Source organism: Engraulis encrasicolus, chromosome 13 (assembly GCF_034702125.1).
Source record: "Engraulis encrasicolus isolate BLACKSEA-1 chromosome 13, IST_EnEncr_1.0, whole genome shotgun sequence".
Lineage (NCBI taxonomy): Eukaryota > Metazoa > Chordata > Actinopteri > Clupeiformes > Engraulidae > Engraulis > Engraulis encrasicolus.
In genome coordinates this window covers 34,010,011-34,022,248 of record NC_085869.1, presented here as the reverse complement: position 1 = coordinate 34,022,248, position 12,238 = coordinate 34,010,011, and the positions used below count along the sequence as shown (strand labels likewise).

At 45.6% G+C, this 12,238-nt stretch overlaps 1 protein-coding gene across 1 annotated transcript in view; it reads left to right on the top strand.

Annotated features, from left to right (window-relative positions):
* Window positions 1-9,636, top strand: part of rpgra (retinitis pigmentosa GTPase regulator a) — a 24,580-nt gene extending 14,944 nt beyond the window's left edge. The window contains exons 9-15 of the mRNA XM_063212888.1: window positions 436-560; window positions 998-1,084; window positions 2,205-2,490; window positions 4,186-4,247; window positions 5,765-8,568; window positions 8,623-8,788; window positions 8,861-9,636. Coding sequence (XP_063068958.1) covers window positions 436-560; window positions 998-1,084; window positions 2,205-2,490; window positions 4,186-4,247; window positions 5,765-8,568; window positions 8,623-8,788; window positions 8,861-9,181 — 3,851 coding nt within the window. The 3' untranslated portion in view covers window positions 9,182-9,636. The remainder of the gene's footprint in view (window positions 1-435; window positions 561-997; window positions 1,085-2,204; window positions 2,491-4,185; window positions 4,248-5,764; window positions 8,569-8,622; window positions 8,789-8,860) is intronic.
* Window positions 9,637-12,238: the final 2,602 nt, after the last annotated feature.

Genomic DNA, 12,238 nt, shown 5'->3' with positions numbered 1-12,238 from the left:
GATTCGTGGTAGGCCCAACACAGCGAAATAGACTCTATCCTCAAAGTTGGGGAATGAATGTCGAGTGAAACTGGATGTATTCACAGCTGTTTATTTTCAGTTAGCCGCAATTGCGCATGTGTTGTTCCTGGTGCGGGGTCGCGACCCCCACATTGAGAAACGAAATGACGAATAAAAAATATATACAATGACGGATTTTTTTCGACCCTGTCCGTCAAAATGACGAGCTATGAAAAAGTCTAGCGCAACCTCTGACACACACACACACACACACACACATTGATGTATACACTCTGTTTTTCCAGGGGGCTTGTTGTATTCGTTTGGCGACAATAGCACACACACACAGACACACACACCCACACACACACACACACACACACACACACACACACACACACACACACACATTGATCAATATTTTGTGTTTCCAAGGGGGCGGTTTGCTGTATACGTTTGGCGACGGGCGTTTTGGGAAGCTGGGCCATGCTGATGAGAACTACGCCAACCAATTTCAGCCCACTCTGTGCCTACGCTTCCTTAACTACCACGTCATGAAGGTAAACATATAAGAGCACACACACACACACACACACACACACACACACACACACACACACACACACACACACACACACACACACACATGTGCACACTCACACATGTGCACACACAAACACTCTGCCCCCCCACATACGCACACACAGTTCACCCTGTGCCGTTGAAATGGCATACCATTTTGTGCGTGTGTGCGTGTGTGCGTGTGTGTGTGTGTGTGTGTGTGTGTGTGTGTGTGTGTGTGTGTGTGTGTGTGTGTGTGTGCGTGCACACATGTGTGTGCGTGTGTGTGTTGTAGGCAGTGTGTGGGGGCAGCCACATGCTGGTGTTTGCTCGTCCACGCTCGGCAGAGATGCGCGTGTGTGTCCCTTGCGATGATGTCACGCCCCCCCATATAGATCCCGCCCTCTCCATTCTTCTCTTGGGCTCCCTTGCACAGCTCTCCTCCAATCACGTCACAGTATCCAGCCCAGAGCCCACACCTCTGCATGCCAGCCTATCATCTCGAGCCAGGCGCCGGGAGAGGGTAAGGGAGACTGACACTCAACACGCAGATATATTTTTTATAGACATAATGTAGTTATTATAACAAATGTATATGATATAATTATTACTCTTTATTTACTCTCTACTCTCTTGGTATTCATGCACTGTAATAATAATATTTGTTTAGTGGGTATTTGACAATGAGACCATATTAATCAATGAATACATTATATTTTATAACACTGATCCAAACTCATTATTAATATATAAGACTGGACACTGATCTACTGAATGGTAAATGGACTGCATTTATATACCACTCCTTCGAGCACTCAAAGCGCTTTACATTGTATGCCTCACATTCACCCACTCAGACTCACATCCACACACCGGTGCCCAGTGGTGTAGTCTACGTAGAACGCGGGTATACGGAGTATACCCACTTCTAAATTTCAGGGATTTCAGTATACCCACTTAAAATTGATTGATCCATTATTTTGAATGGCACAAATATATACAGTATACCCACTTAAAAAAATGCTCCAATATACAGTATACCCACCACAAAAAAGTAAACTACACCACTGCCGGTGCCCGTGGCTGCCACGCAGGGTACCACCCTGCCACCAGGAGCAACTTGGGGTTAAGTATCTTGCTCAAGGACACAACGATGGGGTCAGGCCGAGCGGGGCTCGAACCTGCAACCTCTATCATTCTGTCTCTGCTGCAAGGGTATTCTGTGTGTGTGTGGGTGTGTGGGTGTGTGTGTGTTTGTATACAGGAGGGACCACCTGAAGGTTTGGTGCCGACCCTCCTGCCTCAGATCCACCAGCTCGATCCACAGGCCCTCCAGCCCCAGACTCAGGCAGAATTTAATACATTATTATTGAAATTACTATTATTGAAATTATTATTATTATTATAAAAATAATGTTGTTGTTATACCTGTTGTAATAGTAGTAGTACGTCTGTTAGGGTAGTATTGTAATATACTATATTATTATGCAATTTAGGCCTATACAAGATACTCATATACTTTATATTGTATAATAATGTGTGTGTGTGTGTGTGTGTGTGTGTGTGTGTGTGTGTGTGTGTGTGTGTGTGTGTGTGTGTGTGTGTGTGTGTGTGTGTGTGTGTGTGTGTGTGTGTCCCTCCAGCCCCAGGCCCAGCCCCAGGCTCTGCCCTTGCCACAGATCCACCTGCCCCTGCCCCAGCATCAGCCCCATCCTCAGGCACAGGCGGTGTCCCTCACCCCCATCTCCCCCAGGCCCTGCTCCAGAGGGGTGGGCACAGGGATGGATGTGGGTTTACGTCCCTCCAGAGGAACAGGGGTGGAGTTGGACTCCACGAAACGTCCCTCCACTGCACCCCAGCTCAGCCTGACGCCCGACACTCCCAAACGCAAAGCCATCGCCATCACCGCCGCCGCCGCTGACACAACTGGTTAGTGGGCAAGGACAATGACAAACACACATATATGCTCTCTCTCTCTCTCTCTCTCTCTCTCTCTCTCTCTCTCTCTCTCTCTCTCTCTCTCTCTCTCACACACACACCAACACACACAAGCGTAAAGCCGATACAGCCGGTACAAAGACGGTTCCAACTATGTAGTAAGCACAAAAAACACACACACATGCACACGCGTATATCAACTCACACATGTATATTTTATTATTATTATTATTATTATTATTATTATTATTATTATTATTATTATTATTAATATTAATAATAATCTCTCAATCACTATCATGTACACTCGCCTCCAAAAGAGTTGTCGCCTATCCATCTGTTTGGAATAACAGCTAATAACCTGACTTTCAATTAATCACTTGGCTTCAAAAGTCACTCATATGAAAGCTACAACCCTCCCGAATGAAAATGTATGTACAAAAATAAATTTCATGCACCAACGAAAGATTGACCCTTTATTGAACACAGACAGGCAGATTTTCACAAGACAAAAGTTTTGTCCCCTATCGAACATAATGTGAAAATTAGCAGATAAGTCACTTCAAAACACTTCAAATACGCAGATTGGGTGTCATACTTAATCACTGAATCACTCTCAACTCTCCAGAAAATCAACTTAAGCCTTAGGTGTATGTTTAGGGTCATTGTAATCATGGAAAGCAACACAATGAAAATCAATGGAGTTCAATGAGAGATGGTGACATATTCGCTATTCGTAGAGCAATACATGTTTAACTTCATGATTTAATCAATGTTAAAAGCCCTCAAACACCTGCAGCATGCATGCAGCTCCTCATAAGAGCTGTATCTGTACCATGTTTCACTTTATGCACCATTTCTCTTTTTTCATATTCTTCATCTCCAACACCATATAGTTTTGATGCTATCAGTTCTAAAATGGTTGATCTTGGGATCTTGACTTCAGAGTATGAGTCCCATTAGCCTTCATTTTTGTCAGAATTAGGCCTGACATACTCTTGGTTGGCTTTTTTGAGACATGACAGTGGGAGAGACTTCTTTGGTGTTAAGGTGAAGAATTTGGAAAAAATACATGGTGCCTAAAGTCAAACATGGGAGGGATACAGCTCTTATGTGGAGCTGCATGCATGCTGCTGGTGTGTGAGGGCTTTTATCATTGATTACATCATGAAGTTAAAAATGTATTGCTCTACGAATAGCAAATATGTCACCATCTCTCATTGAACTCCATTGATTTTCATTGTGTTGCTTTCCATGATTACAATGACCCTAAACATAAACCTAAGGCCAAAGTTGATTTTCTGGAGAGGTGTGAGTGAATCAGTGATTAAGTATGACACCCGATCTGCGTATTTGAAGTGTTTTGAAGTGACTTATCTGCTCATTTTCACATTATGTTCGATAGGCGACAAAACTTTTGTCTTGTCAAAATCTGCCCTGTCTGTGTTCATTAAAGGGTCAATCTTTCTTTGGTGCATGGAATTTATTTTTGTACATTCATTTTCATTAGAGAGGGTTGTAGCTTTCATATGAGTGACTTCTGAAGCCAAGTGATTAATTGAAAGTCAGTTTATTAGCTGTTATTCCAAACAGATTGGTAGGCGACAACTCTTTTGGAGGCGAGTGTACTTGTAAGCTAAATTGGGTTTTTAAAATGTCTCCTCTTTATGGTTATTCTTGTTGCAGGTAAGATGGCTGTCCCAGCTGTGGACAGGAAACAGGACGTTGGCACTGAATCTCATGCGCAGGTTCGTCACATTAGTGGAAACCTGAACAGGTGCCATGCATCATAGTAATGTGTTTACATCATAGTAGCAGTTACGCTAAACAGGAGCCACAGGTGACAGTATTGCGGGTGGAGCCACAGGTGTCATATGTCACAGTAGTGTGTGTTTGTCACAGTAGTTGTTAAGCTGAACAGCAGCCATTTGTGACAGTAATGCAGGTATGTCATAGCAGTGGTTACCTAAACAGGCGTCACGTATGGTAGGAATGTGACGGGCCTGGATAGAGTCCAAACTTGAACTCAGTACAGCACTTTTGGGATGAATTAGAGTGAAGACAGAGCCAGGTCTTTTCGAACAACATCAGTGTGTGACCTCACCAATGTGCTTTGGAAGAATGGTCAAAAATATAAATGATAAAAAAAAAACTACACACTCCTCAACCTTGTGGACAGCCTTGGGGGGACGCCGTGGCACTGCGTGCTAAGCCCCCCACATTTGGGCTTGCATGCCCACGGGGTTCCGCTGGGGTCATTTCCCAATCCTCCCCCGTCTCTCTGTCCCACTCGCTTCCTGTCACCATCTCACACTGTCCTGTCAAATAAAGGCCTAGAAAAAAGGCATAAAAAAAAACCTTGTAGACAGCCTTGCTAGATGATCTGAAGCTGTAATAGCTGCAAAAGATGGACCGATATCATATTGAACCCTATGGGTTAGGAATGGGATGGCAATTAAGTTCATATGTGAGTCAAGGCAGGTTAGCAAATACTTTTGGTAATATCGGGTATATACAATTGGTGAACAGTGACGTTACATGTGCATCACAGTTGTGACTAACTCTGATTGTACATGTATGTAAATGTCATTAACCTACACTATATACGGTATAATTGTGTTGTATTGTGTTGGTGAACAGTGATTTAGTACTTTAGTACTTTTAAGTTATGGTATCCCACAGTATTAGTGACACAGAGAATTTACCAATGTAGTTCTATGCAATGTGTTGGTAAACTGATTTTATCGGTATGCTGTTGTTATGTCACAGTAATGGTGAATAGAAAACCATGAACTGGACCCTGTCTGTCTCTGACTTTTCAGAAGTGAAAACATAGTCTGTTACTGCCCAAATGTGAATTTGAAACACATTATCTGGCTTTTCTCCTGGTTAGTATTTCACCACCACAACCTAAAGCCTATTATTAAACTCTCTCTCTTTCTCTCTCTCTCTCTCTGCCTTGCTCTATTTTTCTCCATTTCTCTCTATTTTCCTCTCTCATCGCTACTCCTCTGTCCGCCTTGCTCTGTCTGCGTTACTCTCTCTCTCTCTCTCTCTATCTCTCTCTCTGTCTCTCTCTCTCTCTCTCTCTCTCTCTCTCTCTCTCTCTCCATCATTTCCCTCTCTCTTTCCACCTCTGAATCTCTTTCTTTCCCCTCTATCTTTCTCCATCTCTATCTCTTGTCATCTCTCTCTCTCTCTCTCTCTCTCTCTCTCCATCTCTGCATCTCTTTTTACCCCCCCCCCCCCCTCTCTCTTTCCTCAGAGGCCTTCGACAGGCGGGGAGGGATCAAGTCTGGCCTCTCCCACAAAGAGGCTCAGGCAGAATGCATCCAAGGACACTGTCGCCATCGATACGGAAACAGACGACAAAATCACCTCTCCCGCAGCACTGGGGGAAGGTCAGCTTGTCAAGGTCCTGAAAGGTCAAGCAGAGGTTGTCACCCTGAGGGACACAGAGAGCCCGCTGGAGGTCAGCTCAAGGACAGAGACTTCAGGCCACCGCAGATCACAACACACAACCCCCGTCAAGGTCACGCAGCTGAGGACAGAGGTCAGGTCGCCTAAAGCAAAGGTCAAACAGGCCACACCGGCCACTGGAGAAGGAGAGGCAATGTCGGAGGAAAACCCCGGATCTGAGGGTGGCCAGCAGGCCTTAAGCAGATCAGCACTTTCGCCCAGCGAGCCGGACTCACACGTAAAGACTTCAAAGGCAAAAAGTCTGTCAGCGTCCCAAGGCAAAGCCAGCAGATCTGCCCCCAAGAGAGATGTGGCAGAGATTGACCAATCAACGTCCAGCAATCGCTCGACTCCTGATGAGAGCAAGTTGCTCTTCAGTCCATGGTCAACACCATCTAAAGCCCTTCCCAGGCTTAAAGAGAGTCCATGGTCAACCCCTTCTAAAGCGCTTCCCAAACTTAAAGGCAGGGGAAGAGGACATGGACCGGATGACCATTGGACAGCAAAGCCTGTCAACCAATCGCCATCGTCCAGTCCATGGTCCACCCCGACTCTCAGCCCGTCGCCCACCAAGCAGCAGCCCAGCGACCTCCTGGGTAATGTAGCGTCGGCTGCGACAGGTGTGTCCGCACTGGCAGGTTTAGCGGGGCTCCTACAGCAGGTGGCATCACATGACATGCCAGAGGTCAACACTGACCCATCAGCAGCTGGCGGTGACCAGGAAGCAGTGGAGCAGAGCACCAATCAGGCTGAGAACTCAAGTGTGGCAGAAGAGGAGGAGGACAGGGGAGGAGAGGTGCAGGAAGAGGAGGAGGGAGGAGACGTAGAGGAAGAGGAGGAGGGAGGAGAGGTAGAGGAGGAGAGGGAGGATGAGGAAGGCAGGGATACTTTGGTTGGAGAAGAGGAGGGAGGGGAGCAGGAGAGCAAGAGAGGAGAAGTGGGAGGAGACACGGAGAGTGGAGAGGTAGAGGAGGAAGAAGAAGAAGGGGGAGGAGAGGAAGAGGGGGAGAGCGAAAGAGGAGAAGGAGGACGTGAAATGGAGAGTGAAGATGGAGAAAAAGATGGAGAGGAAGAGAGCAGCCCGGTGGCAGAGAGCGGAGGAGAGCAGGAGGAAGAGGAGGAGGGAAAAGAGAGGGAGAGCAAAGGAGGAGAGAGTGAAGAGAGCACAAGCAGAGAGAAAGAGACAGAAGGGTATGAGAGTGGACAGAAAGAAAGTGGGGAAGATAGGGGAAGTGAAGGTAGAGAGAGTGCAGGAACGAGTGAGGCGGCGAAAGAGAGTGGTGAAGGAGGAAGTGATGGAGTGAAAGAGAGTGGAGAAGAGGAGGAGGAGGAGGAGGAGGAGGGGACGGTAAAAGGGAGCGAGGGATCTGTAGAGGAGGAGGAAGAGGGAGAAAAGACAGGAAACAAAAGTGCGGAGGACGCGTCACAGAAGGAGGAAGGTGAAGAGAGTGACTGGGACACTGAAGAGCTTGGAGTAGGGAAGGAAGAGGAGGATGAAGAGAGCGGCCGGGAAGGAGTGGAGTCAGGGCAGGGCACAGAAGAGGGGGGTGAGGGAAAAGGTGTGGAGGAGGAAGGGAAGGACTTAGGAGGAGAAGAGGCAGAAGAAGAGAATAAAGAAGAGGGAGAAGAAGAAGAAGGGATAGAAGGAGAGGTGGGGAAGGAAAAAGAGAAAAAAGTAAAAAAGAAAGGCAAGGAAGACAAGAAAAACAGAGAAATGGGAGGAGAAAAGGAGAAAGGCAAGAAGAAGACGAAGGAGGGAAACAAGGAGAAGACGGACGAAGAAGAGGAACAGTCAGAGGCAGAACAAGGAGAGAGAGATGATGAGGAAAGAACTGTAGAGGGAGAGGTGGAAGAGGAGAGAGAGATAGAGAAAGAACCTAAAGAGAGAGAGATCAACAGGGAGAGGGGGAGCATCCGACAGCAGAGGAGATTAAAGAAAGACAAAGCTGTAGAGAGAGAAGAAGAGGAGAGAGAAGAGGAGGAAGAGAAGGAGAAGGAGGAAGAACGGGTCAAAACGAAGATGAAGGCCAAAGAAAGAGAGAAACCAAAACAGGAGGGTGGACAGAAGAAAGAAAAGAAGCAAGAGAAGCTAGCGAGTGAAGAAGAAGAGGAAGATGAAGAAGAGGAGGAGAAACCCAAGCTGAGAACCAAAGAAGGGACACAGAAGCAGAGAGGAAAAGATCAGAAGAGAGAAAAGAAAGAGGAGAAGAAAAAAGGAAAACAAACGGAGGAGAGCGAAGAGGAAGATGAAGATGAGACGTCGCAGGAAGAGGAGCGTCATCAGAGGACCAAAGAAAGAGCAAAAGGTAAAGATGAAAGGAAAGGAAAGAAAGATGAAAAGGGTAACAAGAAAGAAAAGAAGAAAGAGACTTCTGAGGAAGAGGAGGAGGAAGAGGAGGAGGCGTCTGATGATGAAGAAGAAGAGGAAGATGCTAGACCTCAACCAAAGACCACTAAAGGTCTGAAGAACACACAGAAAGGGAAGGGACAGAAGAAAGAAAAGAAGGAAGAGAAGAGCAAGAAACAAGAGAAGAAAAAGAAACAGAGTGATGATGATGAGGACGAATCTGAGGAAGTGGAGGAGGAGGAGGAAGAAGAGGAGGAGGAAGAGTCAGTTAAGCAGAAAACCACAGCCAAGAAACAGGCGGAAGCAAAGCAGCGAAGCAAACAACACAAGAAAGAAGACAAGAAACCCAAGAAAGTGCAATCAACTGAGAGTGAAGATGAAGAAGAAGAGGAGGAGGAAGAAGAAGAAGAATCGGAGGAAGAGTACGAGTCCGAAGAAGAAGTGAAAGTAAAAAGTAAACAGCAGGGCAAGACGACACAGAGAGCTGGAGGTCAGAAGGGAGGAGCGCCACAGAAAGGGCGGAAGAAGGAGAGCGAGGAGGAGGAGGAAGAAGAGGAAGAGTCCAGCGAGGAGGAAGATGAAGATGAAGAAGAGGAGTCCAGCAGTGAAGAGGAGGAGGAGGAAGAGGAGCCAGTGAAAGTTAAGAAAAATGTTAAACAGCAACAAAAACCGAAACAGCTGAAGAAGCCGGCACGACAGGAGACAACCACCAGCGATGATGATGAGGAGGAGGAGGAGGAGGAAGAGGAGGAGGAGGACGAAGAAGAGGAGGAGGAGGAGCCTAAGATAAAGAGTAAAAAAGCCAAAGCAGCAGCTTCAAGGAAGCCGGCAAGTAGACAGACAAAAAAGCAGACAGGTAAACAGCGAGGCAGATAGGCAAACAAAAAAGCCGACAAGTAAATAGATAGAGGAGAAAGTCAGCAGGTAAAGAGACAAGTATAATGTCAGCTTCCATCGAAAGTGACTTACAGATAAAGGGTGGACATAAGAGGAGGGGACGTAAAGTAACATGCAGTGTGTTGGGATATACTGTATATTGCACAGGCATGACCTGCAGTATTTTCAACGTTTCTGCTACATCCTGATACAGACAGAATAAAATAAGTTGGAGAAATTCTCTGACTTGCTGATGCCCATGGCTACGATCAAAAATACAGAAACTAATTGACTGGACTGGACTTGGCTCGGGTTTTCATTTCATACCTCCGCTCCCCTGACTCTGCCACACCAGTTTCCGCCCCCCATGACCACTTCCTGGCACAGGAACTTCCTGTTGTCTTCTGGTAGCGTGATGCAGGGGTGCAGAGTCCTCCTGTCCTTTCCTGTGGGATGGGATCCGGTCTCGTGGTGCAAGGCTCAGCGTCTGATGATTGACATTTTTATTCAGTATCTTGCAGAAAGATCATTCATAGATTATTGTCTCATTTGCATTTGGGATGTCAAATGGGAAAAGACCCCAGTGGGTGTGGTGACACTGAGGCAAAAGACCAGAGGCCACCTAAAAGAATAGGAGGATAGAGATTGACTTGAACCCATTGTCATGTACAGTATCATAGATAGGGAACACTAGATGTTGCATTCACCACCCACCCCTGTCTTTTGGAATGAATGGCTCAATTTGATGACCACCATCTGTGTTCAGCGGGTAATGCCAAAGATAGTCAATATGAGAGCAAAGGAGTGTGCGCAAGTCCATGCATATTATTGTGAAGGGAGATTATTGGGTGGATATTTGATGTGAAGCGAGATTATTGGGTGGATGTTTGGTGTAAAGAGATATTATTAGATTGATGTTTCATGTCCAGGGATATGATTGGATGAGCTGGTGAGGGGGCTGGATGATGGCTGGATGAGGGGTATGTGGCAATTGGATAGATTCGGGGCTCTCAATGAACCCAGTAAAACACACTCCCTGTTATAAATGAGCTGTTACCAGAATGAAGTATGGCAGGCAGCGGGCTTCAGTTCACTCAGGTTTCTTACCAGAATGACAATGACTAAGTTGTAATGTATTACCAAAGAGACTGTGCACTGTCATAGTGGTGTAGTACTATGGTAGTAACTTTTTTTTTCAGTGACTAGTACAGCGTTCCACTGGTGGAAAGACATGTGTTAAGGGGGCTACCTTTTTTCATTACCAGCCGAAATAGCTAGCAGATATTAATCTTACTAGTCAAACACACACACACGGGGGGTAGTGAATGGATGTGTGATGTTTAGGGAGGAGAGTGGATGGGTGGAGGGTTGGATGGATGGATAGATATGTGATGTTATGGAAGGGGATGGATGTATAGATGGATGTGTAAACCGGATGGAGGGGATGGCTAGATGGATGGAGGGATGTTTTTTTTTAAAGAAAGAGAGTGGATGGATGGATGGATGTGTAGTGTGGAGGGAGGACATGGACAGATGATGATTAGGGGGGGAGTGGATGGGTGAAAGTGTAATGTTGAGGGATGGGATGGATGGATGAATTATTGGCAAGAGGATGGATGGATGAATTATGGGCAAGAGGATGGATGGATGGAAGGATGAATTATTGGCAAGAGGATGGATGGATGGATGGTGTGGTGTGGAGGGAGGAGAGTGTATGGACAGTCTTCGGGCAAGACTGTGCGGCATTTTACATGGTGAAATGATATAAATGTGAATTGTAAAAACAGATGTTTGATATAAGACATGCTGTAGTCTGGATTTAACTTTGTTATAAATGTGAAATAAAAACAGATGATGATGACCTGGAGTCTCCACTGGTTAGTATTTCACCACCACAACCTGAACCCTGTTATTAAACTCTCTCTCTCTCTCTCTCTCTCTCTCTCTCTCTCTCTCTCTCTCTCTCTCTCTCTCTCTCTCTCTCTCTCTCTCTCTCTCTCTCACACACACACACACACACTTTTACACAACAGAAGAGACAGTCTATCCTGTATACAAACTATTATTAAAACATGCCACAACTTTTCTGCTCAGATGACTATTATTACACAAGGGGGTGGAGGGTTACACACAAACACACACATGTCAGCTTGATACCTGTCCTGCAAACACAGAGGCTCCATGTCATACATGCGCTTTCTTGGCCCATCCATCTCTCTCTCTCTCTCTCTCTCTCTCTCTCTCTCTCTCTCTCTCTCTCTCTCTCTCTCTATTTCAATTTCAATAGTGCTTTATTGGCATGACAAAAGTGATGTTCGTATTGCCAAAGCATACAAGTATACATAACATGTAATAACAAGTATCAATAGTTACAATAATGTAGTATAATAAAATCATACCAATGAAAGACACGTGTGGGGGTGTCTGCCTCTGTGTGTGTGTGTGTGTCTCTCTCTCTCTATCTCTCTCTCTCTCTCTCTCTCTCATACACACACACACAATGAACGCAGTGTCCCATTAAAGGGGTATGCCACCATTTTGGGGCTTAATACAGTTAAAATCGTTGGCTAGGGTTTATAAAGGTTGTAAAGTGTCTTATTTTTCATGTTAAGCGTTGTCTTGCTTTAAGACAAGTTAAAAGAGGGAGCATGTCGCTAAGCTAGTGAAAGTCAATGGATCCGTGTAGCATGCTACAATGCTACACGGATCCATTGACTTTCACTAGCTTAGCGACATATTCCCTCTTTTAACTTGTCTTAAATCAAGACAACGCTTAGCATGAAAAATGAGACACTTTACGACCTTTATAAACCCCAGCCAACGATTTTAACTGTATTAAACCCCAAAATAGTGGCATACCCCTTTAAGTTAATGTCACTGTAAGACCTCGCTGCACATAAACATCTCCCTACTCTCCCTCCTCTCAATTTGCACTACATTACATTACGTCTTGCATTCACAGAGGTGTCAAAAGTTTAAAAAAAAAACACAGTTTCCTCCCAACTCAAGTAGCCTAACTTATCTGAGTAACCAGTAGACCCATGTACTTGTCTTACG